The sequence below is a fragment of the Babylonia areolata genome, chromosome 20, assembly GCF_041734735.1.
Source record: "Babylonia areolata isolate BAREFJ2019XMU chromosome 20, ASM4173473v1, whole genome shotgun sequence".
Lineage (NCBI taxonomy): Eukaryota > Metazoa > Mollusca > Gastropoda > Neogastropoda > Buccinidae > Babylonia > Babylonia areolata.
In genome coordinates, this window is record NC_134895.1 from 37,863,858 (window position 1) to 37,883,857 (window position 20,000).

A 20,000-nucleotide genomic window follows, 5' to 3' on the forward strand; every position below is an offset into this window, starting at 1 on the left:
GTCTGACCATGGTGGAAGCGGATTTTCTTCGTGGCGACTTGCAGTGCTCCTGTGAAAACGCGTGCTCGTGAGTTTGTTACGGTATCAGTGCCTCTGTGAAAACACGTCCCCCATGAGTTTGTCACAGTCGTAGCGTTTGTGCAGTGCCCCTGTGAAACGCGTGCTCGTGAGGTTGTCACTGTTACTACCTATGTGCAGTGTCCTTGTGAAAACGCGTGCTCATGAGGTTGTCGCTGTTACTACTTTTGTGCAGTGCCCTTGTGAAAACGCGTCCTCATGAGTGTCACTGTTACTACTTTTGTGCAGTGCCCTTGTGAAAACGCGTCCTCGTGAGTTTGTCACTGTTACCACCTATGTGCAGTACTGAAAGTGGATTTGTTGATACCATGTCCAGTAGTCAGCCTGTCTGTCTGTCTGTCTGTCTGTCTGTCAGCCTGTCTGTCTGTCTGTCTGTCAGCCTGTCTGTCTGTCTGTCAGCCTGTCTGTCTGTCTGTCTGTCAGCCTGTCTGTCTGCCTGTCTGTCTGTCTGTCTGTCAGCCTGTCAGTCTGTCTGTCAGCCTGTCTGTCTGTCTGTCTGTCTGTTCACATCTCACTGCTTCTCCTCATGTTTACGCGTGCATATTTGTTCATGCTAGTATGCAATAATGTGGGATGTTGTCATCATGCACACACACACACACACACACACACGCACACACACACACACACACACACACACACACACACACACACACACCGACCGGATCTGTGTTTATTTGGACTTTTTGCAGGTTATATATTCTGACGTCGATTTTCAATCTTTCTGATGGGAAACGACCAGAGCCTGGATTTGTTAAGTTTAACACGATACGAGTATGTTGGTGTTGGCTTTGAAAACATCATTTCATGGCTGTTATGATGATTATGTTAATGATGATAATGATGTGTGTGTGTATGTGTGTGTGTGTGTGTGTGTGTGTGTGTGTGTGTGTGTGTGTGTGTTCAGAGAGACCACATACACCAAGACGCAGTCATCCAGAACGTGGCCATCAACAGATTACGCTGTGAGTTGAGAGTAGAATGGATGGTGTTTTTGAAGCAAGTTCTAGTCTAAGGGAAGCAACTGGCTGTAACCTTGTGGACGCGTTAAAGAGGAATTCTTCCCCTTCGCTTTTTTTTTCTTCGCATTGCTCACATTCATTTTTTTCTTTCTTGCTTGGTTTTCTTTTCTTTCATTCTTTCGTTGTTTTTGTTTAACCCAATCTGAAATGATGTCATATATGTCAGTCTGAAAGGTGTATTATATATATAATACTTGTCCACTGGTGAATATCGCGATAAGTTCGGTTCCGACGTTCATTGCACACACACACACACACACACACACACACACACACACACACACACACACACACACACACACACACACACACACAGAGTCTTCCCCATCCTCCACACGCACACAAGATTTTCAAGATTTGATGAACTTTTGACCCCAATTGTTAATGATTTAATGAAAACAACAACAACAACAACAGCAACAACACAACAATAGCTAGATTTTATCAGAACGCTTGAATCAAAGTTAAAACAGGTTTTTAACATTTTCTGCATTGGCGTGTTCTGAGCAGCATTACGAGTTTCAATGAATTTGCCGAATATTAATAGAACCACGGCGTTTGCCAGCTGAAAACAATTTACAATACGAGAGTATACACATATTTTGGGCGTAAATATTTTATCGGTTCAGAATCTTTCTAGGAAATTAATGAAAATTAATTGGGCACTCAATAATGAAACGACATTCATCCCTAAAAGTATTCGTGTCATATTGGTTTTTATTATTATTATTATTATTATTATTATTATTATTATTATTATTATTATTATTATTATTACAAATGCGGTATTCTCTTGGAATTTAATCTACCCGCCCTGTTTCAGTTGGCTAGCCGGTGATTATTGCATTTTGATTTGAATATGAAATTATACTTGCGCTGAGCAATGGACAAGTTAAGTAGTGTAGTCGGGCCTGCCCTGCTTCAATTGGCAAGCAGCGATTATAATAAAGCATGTGGATTTGAAACTGAAGTTGTACTTGCGCTGTAAAGTTTAGCAAGTTGTCTGTGGCCCGGTGGCCCAATGGTTATCTGTCCGCCAAGGAAAGCGGGAGAATCTGATGGTGTGGGGGGGACGAATTCCACACTCGCCGGTATATTCCTCAACCCCCGTCCACACCCCCCCCCCTTCCCCCCATTCCGCAAGATCTTCAGTGGTGGTCTGGACGCTAGTCATTCGGATGAAACGATAAACTGATGTCCCGTTTGTTGCATGCACTTTTTTTTAAAAACACGTCAAAAAAGAACCCACGACAACTAAAGGGTTTTCCCTGGCAAAATTCATACAGAAAAAATCCACTTGGAGAGGAACACACACACACACACACACACTTGCAGGTAGACAAATCAGAAGGAAAAAGTAGAAAAGAAGAAAAGGATGGCGCACACGCGACGACTTTCTTTTGCGGAGCAGCCCGATTTTCACTCAGAGAAATATGCTGTGACAAATATAAATACACTACAGAATGCTACACTACACAACGCTTCGATACGCTACACTACACTATACTATACTACACTAATCTACGTTACGCTTCACTACGCTATACTATACTACACTACGCTACACTACATCTTTGTCTATGGTGTGCAGGGATCGGTACACTACACTACACTACACTACACTACACTACACTACATCGTTGTCTATGTTGTGCAGGGATCGGTACACTACACTACACTACACTACACTACACTACACTACACTACATCTTTGTCAATGCTGTGCAGGGATCGGTACACTACACTACACTACACTACACTACACTACACTGCACTACATGTTTTTCTATCTTGTGCAGGGATCGGTACACTACACTACACTACACTACACTACACTACACTACACTACACTCCATCTTTGTCTATGTTGTGCAGAGATCGATGCACTATACTACACTACACTACACTAAACTACACTACACCACACAACACTACACTACACTACTACTCTACACTACACTACTACACTACACTACACCACACACACTACACCACACTACATTACTACTCTACACTACACTACACTACTACACTACACTACACTACTACTCTACACTACACTACTACACTACACCACACCACACCACACCACACCACATCACACCACACCACACTACACTACACTACACTACACTTCACTACACTGCACCACACTACACTATACTACACTACACCACACTACACTACACTACACTACTACACTATTACACTACACTACACTACACTACAACTAGTACTCTACACTACACTACTACACCACACCACACCACACCACACTACACTACACTACACTACACTACACTACACTACACTACACTACATCTTTGTCTATGTTGTGCAGGGATCGGTACACTACACTACACTACTACACTACTACTCTACACTACACTACTACACTACACCACACTACACTACATCTTTTCTATGTTGTGCAGGGATCGGTACACTACACTACACTACACTACACTACACTACACTACACTGCATTGCACTGCACTACACTACACTACACTACATCTTTTTCTATCTTGTGCAGGGATCGGTACACTACACTACACTACACTACATCTTTTTCTATCTTGTGCAGGGATCGGTACACTACACTACACTACACTACACTACACTACACTACGTTACGCTACACTATGCTATGCTACGCTAAACTACACTACACTACACCACACTACACTGTACATCTTTGTCTATGTTGTGCAGGGATCGGTACACTACACTACACTACACTACACTGCACTGCACTGCACTGCACTGCACTACACTGCACTGCACTACACTACACTACACTACACTGCATTTCTGTCTACGCTGTGCAGGGGATTCTGGCTGAAACAATGTGCAACTTGGATTCTTCGGCCTGCGAGACTTTCCTGCAGACTGATCCTGACGAACTGAGGTAGGTGTATCATCTACAGTCACCTGAAGGGAAGGTTGATACCTATCTATCTATCTATCTATGTATATATATATATATATATATATATATATATATATATATATATCTGTCTGTCTGTCTATATATATATATATATCGAGAGAGAGACAGAGACAGAGAGAGACGCACAGAGAGAGAGAGAGAGAGAGAGAGAGAGAGAGAGAGAGAGAAGTCATGCGTAATGTTTGATATCTTACATAAAGAAGAAGAAGAAGAAGAAGAAGAAGAAGAAGAAGAAAGATAACATACCGAAGAATATCGCTATGCGAATGGATGGTAGAGTTGCACTGCATCTTTTTTTTTTTTTTTGCAATGCAATATTTTGTTTTGCTTTTGTTTTATTTCTTGCATTGTGGGGATGTCGTAATTAAACGATTTGTGTGTGTGTGTGTGTGTGTGTGTGTGTGTGTGTGTGTGTGTGTGTGTGTGTGTGGTTATGCTGGAATATGCTGGTGTGTGTGTTGTATAACACGTGCGGTGCTTTTTCAAATAACCCTCGTCAACCCCTTGTCAATAGACATTTGCAGGTGATAAATAATAAAAATAATGTCAAAGAATCACCACCAGCAACAAGAGAGAGAGAGAGAGAGAGAGAGAGAGAGAGAGAGAGAGAGAGAGAGAGAGAGAGAGAGAGTGAATGAATGAATGAAAGAATGAATCTTTATTTTCGAACGGTGAAGACATTAGCACTTTGGCCGACTTACACATCTGCTGTTGTTGTAAGAGACACACAAACATGTACGCATATAAATGTTGTTATGCTTAATACTTAATACATGTATAATGTACAAGTATAACACAGCGTCAAACTGAGAGACACAACATCGCTCACATCTGAGAGAGAGAGTGAGAGAGCGAGAGAGCGAGAGAGAGAGAGAGAGAGAGAGAGAGAGAGAGAGACCTTCCGTCTCTGTTTCTTTTATTTTTTGTCTGTTTTTCTCTCTGTTTTTCTGTCTGTCTGTCTCCTTGCATACATGTCTTGACTCTCTCCCTCCCTCTCTCTGTCTTGTATTTGCATTGTAGAAAACTATTCTTTAATGCCACGCCTACTTTGAATGAATCCCTTATCAATTACGCTTCATCTATTCGGGAATCAGCTAGCGACAACACTCTCAAACCACCACTGAGCCCTTCAAACGCATGCCATAAAATCAATTCTTCTAAAATCATCGCCTTTTTGACTCACTTGTGTAAACAAGTGAGTCTATGTTTTAACCCGGTGTTCGGTTGTGTGTGTGTGTGTGTGTGTGTGTGTGTGTGTGTGTGTGTGTGTGTGTGTGTGTGTGTGTGTGTGTGTGTGTGTGTGTGTGTGTGTGTGTGTGTGTGTGTCCGTGGTAAACTTTAACATTGACATTTTCTCTGCAACTACTTTGTCAGTTGACACCAAATTTGGCATAAAAATAGGAAAAATTCAGTTCTTTCCAGTCATTTTGTTTAAACCAATATTGCACCTCTGGGATGGGCACACACACACACACACACACAAAAGAATGAAGCCTAATTATATGCAAACTGCATTTACTGTTATATTTATATTTTTTGTATTCTCTAAACTTGGCACTTTGATCTGATATTCGACCCAACAGCTAGAGGAGTCATTATTATCATTTTTTGTTCAAACAGGAACTTCTTTTGCTAAGCATGGAATTTTTATTTATTTTGCAAACGTTTTGGTGCAGATAGTAAAAAAGGGAAATTACTCTGTAATGCTAGGGGAGTTAATTTGCTTTAAACTGATCTTTCTCATCTTAAACATTACATTTTGAAATTATACTCAATACATAAAAAGCTTGGATTTTAAAAAAAAAGTGTATCACAAGTGAGTCTTGAAGGCCTTGCCTCTCTTGTTTCCATATCTGATGACACGCTGTTAAGTATTCTCCCATTTAAATCGAAGCTTATTTACAACAAGGCACACCTTTTGTTTCAAAATTATGTTTGGCACTGCTGTTCCCTCTTTAAAGAATGAATCCGTATCAAGTCCGTCATACACACAAGATCATAGCATTGCTCCCAAGAGTCGATCTATTCAAATCTGGTCTGATCAGTTCGAGAGAATGCTTTCGAATGTATTGTTATCTACTATCAAAATTCATGAAAAAAAAAGTCTGCCTGCACTCAAGAAAACCACCGGCCAATAAAAATCCCACGAAGAACTTAAAACATAACTCATTCATGATATTGTTTACGACTATAACTTTTTCTCAGCATTTCTATTGGCATTATTGATAGCATAATTATGAACTGTGCCTCTCTCAATCTGGAGGAAGGTGGCAGAATGGTTAAGACTCTCAGCTGCCAATAGAGAGGGTCCGTGAGGGTGTGGGTTCGAATCCCACTCTCGCTCTTTCTCCCAAGTTTGACTTGAAAATCAAACTGAGACGATAAACCGAGGTCCCGTGTGCAGCACGCACTTGGCGCACTAAAAAAGAACCCATGGCAACAAGAGTGTTGTCCTCTGACAAAATAATGTCACAAGAAATCCACTCAGATAGGTATACAAATATTCAAGCATGCACTCAAGGCCTGACAAGCGTGCTGGGTTATGCTGCTGTCAGGCATCTGCCTAGCAGATGTGGTGTGGCGAGTATGGATTTGTCCGAACGCAGTAACACCTCCTTGAAAAACTGAAACTGAGATTGGAACACTCTCCCTTGTTCTCTCCGGGTTTTTTTTATCTTTTTTTTTTTTTTTTTGTCATGCCACCATTCGTATTTTAACACTTGAATCTCTTTTTTCCCCTCTCTTCTATCTTCTCTATCTGTCTGTTTGTCTGTCTGTCTCTCTCCCTCTCCCTCTCACGCTCTCTCTTCCTCCATCTGTACTCTCTGTCTTCCGTTTTCCTTCTTTGGTTCCTGAATATCTTATTTCTTCACTTTAATGGGTGGAGAAAAAAGCAATGTTTTTATTGCGCTTATCTCAATACCCTGGATATAATGTTTTCGTTCCCCCCATTTCTCTCTCTCTCTCTCTCTTCCTTTTTCTCTCGTGTTCTTATTCTGTTGTTCCTGCCCAACCCAACAACATTATTCTCATACTCTGATCAGTGTGTTGTTTTGCCTTTATCTTCTCTTTTTTTTCCCTACCACATATTTTATTACCAGAAATCTTATGCCTTCATCATTTACGAGTATGTAGTGTAGTACCTATGTAGGACAGGGACTGGATGAGAAAAAATGAAGAAAGAAAAAAAAAAAAACCAAAAAAAAAAAACCCCCCCACACACACAAGTGCTGACCTATTATCCTCGGAGGCAGAGATGTTTGTCTTGCCTTGCCGTGCCTTGCCTTGTCTTACCTTGCCTTGCCTTGCCTTGCCTTACCTTACCTTGCCTTGTCTTGTCTTGTCTTGTGATGTGTGTCTCTTCGGTGTGTCTTGCCTTCTCTTGCCTTGCCTTGTCTTGTCTTGTCTTGTCTTGCCTTATCTTGCATTGCCTTGCCTTGCTTTGCCTTGTCTTGCCTTGCTTTCCCTTGTCTTGTCTTGTCTTGCCTTCCCTTGTCTTGTCTTGTCTTGTCTTGTGATGTGTGTCTTTTCGGTGTGTCCTCCAGTCTTTTATTTTTACTCATATAATGTACAACTCTCGTTCACCTTTTGTCTTCCTGACACTAGTCCCAGTCCAGGCCATAACATGACAAATTATTGTCCCTATATTATGATCAACCCCCCCCCCCCCCCCCCGCACCTCCCCCCACCCCCACCCCCAACACACACCTCCTTACCCATGCCGATCTGATGATCTCCCCTACCCATTCCTATCTCATTACCTCCCCTACCCCTACCCATCCAGGAGTGCTGTTTTCTTTCTTCCAGGCCCTATATCCTGATTCTTAGCACATCGTTATGTGCTGTTTCTTTTTCTGTTGTCGTTTTTCTCTTCTGTTTCTCTCTCTCTCTCTCTTTTTTTTTTTTTTTTTTTTTTTTTTTTTGCTATTTCTTTTTTCTTCCGGGTTGAGCTCTCTTTGTTATCTCTCCTCCCTTGTTCTTTAAGGTATCTGTCTTCCTTCAAGCACATTGATTTTCGTTGTGTGTGTGTGTGTGTGTGTGTGTTGCTCTTGCTGTTGTTGCTTTTGTTGTGTTCCTGTTTGTGTGTGTTTGTGTGTTTCTTTGTTTCTGTGTGTGTGTGTGTGTGTGTGTGTGTGTGTGTGTGTGTGTGTGTGTGCGCGCGCGCGCGCGTGTGTGTGTATGTCTATGTCTCTGTATGTGTGTGTGTGTGTGCGTGTGTGTGCGTGCGTGTGTACGTTTGTTCTGTGTGTGTGTGTGTGTCTCTCTCTCTCTTTCTATGTGTGTGCGCGTGTGTGACAGTAGGAGAGAGAGAGAGAGAGAGAGAGAGAGAGAGAGAGAGAGAGAGAGAGAGAGAGAATTTGCACATACTATTGTTATTTTTCTCCCCTGCTTCTTCTTCTTCTGCGTTCACTCGTATGCACACGAGTGGGCTTTTACGTGTATGGCCGTTTTTACCCCGCCATGTAGGCAGCCATACTCCGTTTTCGGGGGTGTGCATGCTGGGTATATTCTTGTTTCCATAACCCACCGAACGCTGACATGGATTACAGGATCTTTTATTTATTTTTTATTTGATCTTCTGCTTGCATATACACACGAAGGGGGTTCAGGCACTAGCAGGTCTGCACATATGTTGACCTGGGAGATCGTAAAAATCTCCACCCTTTACCCACCAGGCGCCGTCACCGTGATTCGAACCCGGGACCCTCAGATTGACAGTCCAACGCTTTAACCACTCGGCTATTGCGCCCGTCTTTTTCCCCTGCGTTGTGAAAGGAACACACACCCTCAGCCATCACATCCAGGCAAAGGAGACCCGGTGTAACTGCCATAAACTAACCCGCACCCCCCCCCCCCACCCCCCGCCCCCGCCCCCCTTACCCCCCTTGCTGGTCTTGATCCCGGGGTCTTTCTGAGCAAACTTCCTCACCATTTTAACTTACATAACGGAAGCAAACGTGGCGGAGTTCTACTTTCACAGCGTGAAATGATTCTGATTGGGCCAAATACACTTCCGGGTTAATTCAAAACTAACCTGAAATATCAATTTCGAGGGTTCGGTGGTGGAGACAAAATCCAAATAAAAGGGTTGGGTCAGTTCTGACAAGTTGAAGTTTAAACCCGGGGGTGCGGAGGGGGAAGGGGGAGGGGGGTGTGGGTGGTACGCGGGGGAGGGGGGTGGGGCGTTGTCATTCCAGGCACGTTTGTGTAGACCCAGGGTTGGCCAGATTTTAAAGTGATGGGGGAACGCCGAAAAGGCCCATACACCGGCTGTTGCAGAACTGTTTACTTGGTGACGAAGAAACGTAAAAAAAAAAAAAAAAAAAAAAAAATATATATATATATATATATATATATATATATAACTTGTGCGCAAATAATCATTCGACGTTGGTCGTTTGGTCCGTCAGCCATAAAGCATAAAGGTCAGGGCAAGTAGTGGCAGTAGCAAGGACAACTGATAATACACCGGGTTTTTTTTCCCCCCGTGGAAGTCCGTGTGTTTGTCTCTACTCTTTCAGTACTTGTAACTCTTTGTACGGCACTCTCTCATGGCCAGAAGTGTGAATAATAATTATTAAAATCAAACTCTAATTACCTTCCCGTCCCCCCCACCCCCCTTCTACCCCCTACAGTGAAAAACTTTATAACCTTATAATATCAGTGTGATCAGTATCATTTATTCTATATTATCGTAGAAAGAACGGTTTTGTTGCACATATTTGGACCTTTTTTTTTTCTATCGGCCCTGGACTACTCGATTTATTGTTTCAACCGAATGACTAGACGATTACTTTGATTTTTTCCAGTCAAAGGTGGGGGGGGGGGGGGGGGGGGGATGGCGTCATCGAACCCAAGTCCCTCCCGGACACTGTATTGGCAGATAACCGTTTTAGCCACTGTGCCAACTTGCAACAACAACAACAACCAGCTACGAAACAATGAAGGTGATGACAGATGCTCTGTCTGAATCCAATTATTGATCGATGTGTCTTTCCGAGCTGCCGAACTCCACACGCAACACGCTGTCTCAAGTCATAAAGACTAGCGTCAAACCAGTCCCGGCTGTCGTATTGCTGGATGCTTTAGGGAAATGATAAATGCTCTGATTCAAAGTGACTGTTGCCCTTTCAAAACAACAACAACAACAACAACAAGAACAAACACACCAAAAAAGCAGTAGCAACGAAATAGCAAATTAATAAAAGGCGGTTTAGTGGAAGGGACAATGTCCGAACATTTGTAATCATGCACAAGCTCCATGGCCTTTTTTTTTTTTGGTGATTGTTGATTGGGAACGCTAATGAAGAAGGCGAAGGTTATTGTTGATAACACGTGATTCAAGATACAATTAACCCGGAAACGCTTTGGGGGCGTGCAGAACCACACACACACACACACACACACACACACACACACAACCCCCCCCCCCACGCACACACACACACCATACAGTTATACATTGTTTGCCATGTTTTGTCACTCGTGACTCCGACAGAGAGTTACATCTTGTAGTTGTTTTTTTTTTTTCAGTTGACGTGAACAGTGCCTCAAACTGTGATACAATCAGCACACCGCTTGTATTTTATCCATTGTATTTTTTTTTTTTTTTTTCGAAACGTAAGAAGCAGAAACAATGCCGGCTGCATCGAGATAAAGCCCAAGTAGTTGGCAATTATTGGCGATTGTATTGTATTGTATTGTATTGTATTGTATTGTATTGTATTGTATTGCATTGTATTGTATTGTATGGTATTGTATTGTATGGTATTGTATTGTATTGTATTGTATTGTATTGTGTGGTATTGTATTGCATTGTATGGTATTGTATTGTATGATATTGTATTGTATTGTATGGTATTGTATTGCATTATATTGTATTGTGTTGTGTTGTATTGTATCGTATCGTATTGTATTGTATTGTATGGTATTGTATTGCATTGTATTGTATTGTATGGTATTGTATTGCATTATATTGTATTGTGTTGTGTTGTATTGTATCGTATCGTATCGTATCGTATTGTATTGTATTGTATTGTATGATATTGTATTGTATTGTATGGTATTGTATTGCATTATATTGTATTGTGTTGTGTTGTATTGTATCGTATCGTATTGTATTGTATTGTATAGTATTGTATTGTATTGTATGGTATGTATTGTATTGCATTATATTGTATTGTGTTGTGTTGTATCGTATCGTATCGTATCGTATCGTATTGCATTGTATGGTATTGTATTGTATTGTATGGTATGGTATTGTATTGCACTATATTGTATTGTGTTGTGTTGTATCGTATCGTATCGTATCGTATCGTATTGTATGGTATTGTATCGTATCGTATCGTATCGTATCGTATCGTATTGTATGGTATTGTATTGCATTATATTGTATTGTGTTGTGTTGTATCGTATCGTATCGTATCGTATTGTACCGTATTGTATTGTGTTAACTCATTCTACGCCACAGTTACATACCTGGTCCACAGGGGAAGTAATCATGGTACGAGTTATCTCCTACCTGGAGTAGAATGAGTTAAGTAGGAAGGTGGCAGAATGGTTAAGACGCTCGTCTGCCACTACAGAAAGTCTGTGGGGGTCTGGGTTTGATTCCCACTCTCGCCCTGTCTCCCAATGTTGACTGGAAAATCAAACTGAGCGTCTAGTCGTTCGTATGAGACGATAGACCGAGGTTTATTTAAATTCTGAATTTGAATTTTTTTTTTTTTTTTTTTTTTTTTTTTTTTTTTTTTTTTTGCCTCAAGGCCTGACCAAAGCGATTTGGGTTTACACTGCAGGTCATGGCATATGTTTAGCAGATGTGGTGTAGCGTATATGGATTTGTCCGAACGCAGTGACGCCTCCCTGAGTAACTGAACTGAACTGAACTGAACGGAACGGAACGATATGACAAATATGACAACTGCACTGTTAAGGTTGATCCCTTCTGTCCAGTCTGGCATTTAGAAACAATTTGCTTCTTTATAAAAAAAATATTTAAAAAATATTAATATTTTGCCTCAGTTCCATGCACGTCACGGAGAACGCTATTTTCTGCTTTTTTGGTTATCATTACTTGTTTTCATATTTGCGTTAGAACTGTTGTCAGTTGCGAAATGAATATCATATATATCTTTTGTTTTTACACCACCGTTACACAAATTAGAATTTTTGCCCGTGTTCGTTCGTTTTTTTTATAATCATTCTGTATTAAACTTTATTACATGGAACAAATAGACATGTAGGCTGTCCGTTAACAGTTTCGTGTAGAGTCTCTCTCTCTCTCTCTCTCTCTCTCTCTGTGTGTGTGTGTGTGTGTGTGTGTGTGTGTGTGTGTGTGTGTGTGTGTGTGTGTGTGTGTGTGTGTGTGTGTGTGTGTGTGCTAATCCATAATGTACCACAAACCCAACTGCAAACCATCCGAAAACAACAACTTGACAGCAGCTACAACAACAGCAACAAAACAACACAACAAACAAACATACAAAATCAAAAAAGAAGAAGAAAAAAAACCCACCAGGGAATAAATCTCAGAGAAACAAACAAAAAAAAAAATGCACCGATAAAAACAACAACACTCCCCCCCCCCCCCGCCTTCCCCCCACAAAACCCCCCAAAAAAACCCCGACCTTTGTGCCACAAATCCAGCTGCAAACCATCCAGGGAAAAAAAACAAAAAAACCTTAAAGGATAAAGTTTAGGGGAACAAAACAAAATGCATCGATGAAAAAAATCGACCCGTGTCTCACATGGAAAGACAAAGGTTTAGATATACATAATCATCATCTCCCTCTCTCTCACTACTTGCTTAAAAATATGTCTAAAACTTTCTTCTTCTTCTTGGTGACGTCTTTGATATCTGCTTATGTCTCACAGACTCTGAAATCGAACCCATGAAATTAACGCAGCCACGCATTATTGACATATTGCTTGTATTCTGTGATTTCAGTAAGAACTTCGTGAAGATAGTCATCTACTTTGAGGATCTGAATTACGAGAACATCACAGAAAAAGTGGCTTATGCCGTAAGTACTTGTTTGGGGACGAATTTCTGCCTGTGTGGTGACAAGCATGCGTGTGAATGACTGGTGCCAAAGCGCTTTGATTTGTCTCTGCACAAGATTCAGCGCTATATAAATACCATTATTTATTATTATTATTATTGTTATTATTATTATTATTATTATTATTATTAAACAATGTTTTGTAGATATCGACTGCTTTTTTTTTCTCCAAATATGTCAGCAGTTGTTGTTTTTACTCGTGTGCTTCTATGTAATTCTTTCCTTATTATGTACTCATAGGATAACATTTGTGCTTTTTAGCATGTTTTCTTTCATGACACAATGTAAATCAATAAATGAATAATCAACAAAGAAACAAATAAATAGATACATAAATACATAAGCAAAAAGAAGAGGATTAGTCTAGTGTTGAAGGTCCCACAGGCTTTTATGACTGACCATCATGACGGTGAAGTCATACATCCACTTTGGCTCGGCATAGTCCGTTACTCTCGGCATAGTCCTTTACTCTCTCCTTCCTTTCTCTCTCTGTCTCTCTGTCTGTCTGTCTGTCTCTCTCGTTTTGTTGCTGCCCCATCATCTGCACCGTTTCAGTGGCATTACTCCCACGCCGCTCATTCCGAGTTCCCCCATGTACGGCCGCACCCAGGTTCGTCCATCACAGTCCCAGAGTCGGCAGTCCGCAGGGAACCATCGATAGTAGGTTGCCAGGAGGCCACACACCAGAGGAGATCCTGCACTGCTGCAAAGTCACTTCGGTCGTGTTCAGTGGTACCTGTTCTGATTTAACGTACTTAGGACACCAAATACTAAGCCCCCTACTACTGACAACAATAATGGCTTAGTCGCGGAGCCAGACTGAGTGAGCCAGACTGAGTGAGCATCCCTCCCAGACTGGAGACCACCACCACGTCCCTCCAACAACAGCTCCCTCCCCCCCATGTACGGCCGCACCCAGGTTCGTCCATCACAGTCCCAGAGTCGGCAGTCCGCAGGGAACCATCGATAGTAGGTTGCCAGGAGGCCACACACCAGAGGAGACCCTGCACTGCTGCAAAGTCACTTCGGTCGTGTTCAGTGGTACCTGTTCTGATTTTAACGTACTTAGGACACCAAATACTAAGCCCCCTACTACTGACAACAATAATGGCTTAGTCGCGGAGCCAGACAGAGTGAGCATCCCTCCCAGAGTGAAGACCACCACCACGTCCCTCCAACAACAGCTCCCTCCCCCCCCCCACCCCCTCGAGAAATATGTTGTGATAGAATGAAATACAGATACAAATACAAATAGTTTCGCACCAAGAAGAGGACCAAGATAACATTCCACAGCAAGGAGTGAACAGTAAAAAAATCTATTCCCCTTGTGTTTGACAGGAAAGAAAAAAAGAAAAAGAATCCTAATTAACTCTTACTTGTGTGGTTATTTCATAAGTGTTGTGCAGTTGATTTGTCATAACTGTTTAGATGCAATGTCTTGTCATATTTGCTGATTTGCAGCACACACACACACACACACACACACACACACACACACACACACACACACACACACACACACACATATATATATATATATTATTTGTTCGTTTATATACAATATATATATATATATATATATATATATATATATATATATATATATATATATATATATATATATATATAATTGCAAAGGGCCAGGAGCAAAATAAATCGTTTAAGCGCTATTATAACTATTATTATCATGATTATTATTAGTAGTAGCGGTGCTGTGTCAATGTGGTTATTGTCAGTTTATTGTCTCATCGTGGAACAGGACACACAGTTTATTTCCGACGTGGGCGGTACCATAGGGCTGTGGATCGGACTGTCCGTCATCAGTTTCTTTGAGGTGAGTCACCCCCGTGACGCTATGGGCTTGACTGTAATGCAACAACCACCACTGATCAATGTCTTTGAGGTGAGTCACCCCCGTGACACTATGGGCTTGAATGTAATGCAACAACCAACACAGAAAAACAAATAAAATCGTAGGCAGAAAAAAAAAAGAAAAAGACAAAAAAGGGGGTGGCGCTGTCAGGGGTGGAGAAAGGTCCGAATTTCACACCGAGAAATGTGTTGTGACAAAAAGAGTGATACAAAATAGAAAACACTAGTCAGTGTCTTTGAGGTGAGTCACACAATGACTGTAATGCAACGACCAACACTGGTCAGTGTCTTTGAGGTGAGTCACACAATGACTGTAATGCAACAACCAACACTGGTCAGTGTCTCTGAGGTGAGTCACACAATGACTGTAATGCAACAACCAACACTGGTCAGTGTCTCTGAGGTGAGTCACACAATGACTGTAATGCAACAACCAACACTGGTCAGTGTCTCTGAGGTGAGTCACACAATGACTGTAATGCAACAACCAACACTGTTCGGTGTCTTTGAGGTGAGTCACACAATGACTGTAATGCAACAACCAACACTGGTCAGTGTCTTTGAGGTGAGTCACACAATGACTGTAATGCAACGACCAACACTGTTCGGTGTCTTTGAGGTGAGTCACACAATGACTGTAATGCAACGACCAACACTGTTCGGTGTCTTTGGTGGTGAGTCACACAATGACTGTAATGCAACAACCAACACTGTTCGGTGTCTTTGAGGTGAGTCACACAATGACTGTAATGCAACGACCAACACTGTTCGGTGTCTTTGGTGGTGAGTCACACAATGACTGTAATGCAACAACCAACACTGTTCGGTGTCTTTGAGGTGAGTCACACAATGACTGTAATGCAACAACCAACACTGGTCAGTGTCTTTGAGGTGAGTCACACAATGACTGTAATGCAACGACCAACACTGTTCGGTGTCTTTGAGGTGAGTCACACAATGACTGTAATGCAACGACCAACACTGTTCGGTGTCTTTGGTGGTGAGTCACACAATGACTGTAATGCAACAACCAACACTGTTCGGTGTCTTTGAGGTGAGTCACACAATGACTGTAATGCAACGACCAACACTGTTCGGTGTCTTTGGTGGTGAGTCACACAATGACTGTAATGCAACAACCAACACTGTTCGGTGTCTTTGAGGTGAGTCACACAATGACTGTAATGCAACGACCAACACTGTTCGGTGTCTTTGAGGTGAGTCACACAATGACTGTAATGCAACAACCAACACTGTTCGGTGTCTTTGAGGTGAGTCACACAATGACTGTAATGCAACGACCAACACTGTTCGGTGTCTTTGGTGGTGAGTCACACAATGACTGTAATGCAACAACCAACACTGGTCAGTGTCTCTGAGGTGAGTCACACAATGACTGTACTGCAACAACCAACACTGGTCAGTGTCTCTGAGGTGAGTCACACAATGACTGTACTGCAACAACCAACACTGGTCAGTGTCTCTGAGGTGAGTCACACAATGACTGTAATGCAACAACCAACACTGTTCGGTGTCTCTGAGGTGAGTCACACAATGACTGTAATGCAACAACCAACACTGGTCAGTGTCTTTGAGGTGAGTCACACAATGACTGTAATGCAACAACCAACACTGTTCGGTGTCTTTGAGGTGAGTCACCACCACACGATGGGCTTGAATGCAATGCAACATTTAACAACACTGATCAACTTTAAAGCTGGCTAGTTGGGTGAACATGTACATTCACAAATCTTGCAGACTGCATCGCTGTGACAGTTCGTGCTGAAAGCAGCGCATTATTCATATTTTATGTTATAGTGTGTGTGGTGGGATGGGTGTTGCTGGTCAAGTCAGAGGAGAGAGAGGAGGGGGACGGGGGAAGGGGGGGGGGGGCGTGGTGGGATGGGTGTTGTTGGTCAAGTCAGAGGGGAGAGAGGAGGGGTGGGCGTTTTGTATTTGTGTGTGTATTTCATTTTATCACAACAGATTTCTATGTGTGAAATTCGGGCTGCCTCTCCCCAGGGAGAGCGCGTCGCTACACTACAGGGCCACCCATTTTTTAAATTTTAAAAAAAATTTTTTATATTTATATAACTTTTTTTCCTGCGTGCAGTTTTATTTGTGTTTCCTATCGAAGTGGATTTTTCTGCAGAATTTTGCCAGGAACAACCCTTTTGTTGCCGTCTTTTACGTGCGCAAAGTGCGTGCTGCACACGGGACCTCGGTTTATCGTCTCATCCGAATGGCTGGGTCATTTTTGGGTTGGGTGCTTTCGTAAAGTCAGAGGGGAGAAGGGGGGGGGGGGGAGGGGGATGGTGTATCAGAATGGGAGGGCATCCCGCGATGTTTTAGAATCCTGAATGGTCTCACAGAGGGACGCTTCAAGAGGGTTCGATTTGTCTATCCCCCACCCCCACTCACTAGCTCACGCCACACACATTGCACAGAAAGGAAGCAAAGTCTTGTAGTCTGAATTCTTCTTCTTTTTTCTTCATCTGCGTTCACTCGTATGCACACGAGTGGGCTTTTACGTGTATGACTGTTTTTACCCCGCCATGTAGGCAGCCATACTCCGTTTTCGGGGGTGTGCATGCTGGGTATATTCTTGTTTCCATAACCCACCGAACGCTGACATGGATTACAGGATCTTTAACGTGCGTATTTGATCTTCTGCTTGCATATACACACGAAGGGGGTTCAGGCACTAGCAGGTCTGCACATATGTTGACCTGGGAGATCGTAAAAATCTCCACCCTTTACCCACCAGGCGCCGTCACCGTGATTCGAACCCGGGACCCTCAAATTGACAGTCCAACGCTTTAACCACTCGGCTATTGCGCCCGTCGTAGTCTGAATTCAAAATGGGCCTGCAAAACATTTTCGATAACATACTCATACTCTACCACAGAATACAGTAAACAACAACAAACAAACAAACAAACAAACCCGCCTCTGACTGTATTCCCGTCCTGCTGTGTCCCAGTGATGATCGCAATTCCAGTTTCCTCAACATTTCCATAACTGCTGGTCGGGTTCCTGTCAACAGGGTTCTCTCACTGTCATCCGATTCTTGGGAGCTGTTGTTGATGTTACGTCACTCAGGGGAAATCCCACGCACTCTGGAGTTGGGAGAATTATTGCATTGTAGGTGACGCGTGTTTTTACTGGAGAGAAAGTGGTTTAGGATGGACGCTGGGCAAAGGGTGTTTCCACCAGAGGGACTGTTTGTGAGAAGAAAAAAAAAAGAAAGATAAAGATACATTTTGAGGGACACTGGATGTTTCCTTTGGAGGGCAGGATGTTAACTCACTCAGTACGGCCAGTCCTCTCTTCTCCTCTACACAGACCCCTCGGATGTCCAGTGGGTGTCTGAATGACCCAACCTTTAGCTTCCGTCGTCAGAACTGTGGTATTCTTTGTCAACATTCACCTATTCAGTATAAGAGCGTTCCGCTTGTAATATTTTGATGATGGTAATTGGGATGAAACGCTGTTAACGTCGTCTCTTTCGCCGTTCGTATGGAGAGAGTTAAAGAAAAAAAGAACACATTCTAGGTTATTTACGTTTCCATTGGAGGGAAGAGTGTTTAAGGAACAGAAGCATGTTGGGTGACTGATGTGTCCACTGGTAGGGAATGTTTGTCAGTAGAAACGAAACAGATGTATGTTGAGTGACATCGGATGCTTCATTTCAACCGGCAGGTGCTGCAGTTTTTCTACGAGCTGGGGCACTTCCTCCTCTTCGTCAAGCCCAGGCAGCGGGCTCGTGCAGCACGACGGAGGTCAAAGGCCAGACAGCAGCAGAGGCAAGGTGAAGGTGGCACGGTGACCTCTCACCCCACAGTGTCCACCTCCTTGTCCTCCGGTTTCCCTGCCAACGGGCCCTTGAAGAACTCCTCTCTGCTGGACTCTTCGTCTAAGAGACACGGTTATATGGCGCGGATATAATGTGATGATGATGACTGTTGTTTTGGGTTGGTTTGTGTGGTGGGTAGGTTGGGTCGGGTGTGGGATCGTAACGTTCTTGTGGATTGTGTGTGTGTGTGTGTGTGTGTGTGTGTGTGTGTGTGTGTGTGTGTGTGTGTGTGTGTGTGTGTGTTGTGTGTGTGTGTGTGTGTGTGTGTGTGTGTGTGTGTGTGTGTGTGTGTGGTGAGTCTTTCTCTCTGTCTCTCTGTCTCTGTCTGTCTGCCTGTCTGTCAGTTTCTCTTTCTCTCTCTCTCAATGTATTTAGTTATTTTCTTATTAATTTTATTTTGTTTTTAATTAGTTTAGCGTTTTAGGTATGTCTATTGGAAGGCTTAAATGCTCTCCAGGCCCTATCAACGCGTCCGATGTATGGATAAGTCAGGCAGGTACTCCATTTCTTTGTAAAAGGAAGATGTGATGCAGCACGTATGGATCAGTTCGAAATTCAGTCAGTTCAAAACTGCCTGGTTTTGATTTCGTTGTTGTTGGAAGCTGCTCTTCATTCGCTCCTACTACAACTCTCTCTCTCTCTCTCTCTCTCTCTCTCTCTCTCTCTCTCTCTCTCTCTCTCCACTACCCTTCTTTCTTTCTTCTTTTTCTCTCTGTTTTTCTGTCTGTCTCTTTTTCCTTCTTTATTCATTTTAACCTCATATACTTCTCTCTTTTTTTCCAAGTCGTTTTGTCTATCCTTTTATAAGAATCGAAATGCGTACATGGAAATTAGCATATGCATCAGTTTCATTTCTTTTTCGTTCGAGTGAATACACATTGAGGAAGGATGAAAAGAGAGAAAGAAAGAAAGAAGAAATAAAGAAAGACAGAAAGAAGGAAAGAAAGAAAGACAAAGAAAGAGAAGGAAAAGAAAGATAAAAAAAAGAAAAAAAAAGAAAAGAAAATGAATTTGGGAAAGAAAGACTAAAAACATGATAGTGAACGTACAGAGACCTGTCATGTAAATAATTATGTTGAAGTGGAATTTTCGATACAAGAAAGAAGTGTTTGAAGGGGAAGAAAAAGAAAAAAAAAAGAAATAAATAGAAAATA

At 42.3% G+C, this 20,000-nt stretch overlaps 1 protein-coding gene across 1 annotated transcript in view; it reads left to right on the plus strand.

The window, feature by feature from the left end:
* The window catches only part of LOC143294982 (uncharacterized), a 42,712-nt gene extending 23,704 nt beyond the window's left edge, over window positions 1-19,008 (plus strand). Inside the window, exons 11-16 of the mRNA XM_076606510.1 lie at window positions 1-67; window positions 986-1,043; window positions 3,932-4,011; window positions 13,004-13,079; window positions 14,878-14,952; window positions 18,693-19,008. The exon at window positions 1-67 is cut by the window's left edge and continues 9 nt beyond it. Of these exons, the coding sequence (XP_076462625.1) occupies window positions 1-67; window positions 986-1,043; window positions 3,932-4,011; window positions 13,004-13,079; window positions 14,878-14,952; window positions 18,693-18,938 (602 nt within the window). The 3' untranslated portion in view covers window positions 18,939-19,008. The remainder of the gene's footprint in view (window positions 68-985; window positions 1,044-3,931; window positions 4,012-13,003; window positions 13,080-14,877; window positions 14,953-18,692) is intronic.
* Window positions 19,009-20,000: the final 992 nt, after the last annotated feature.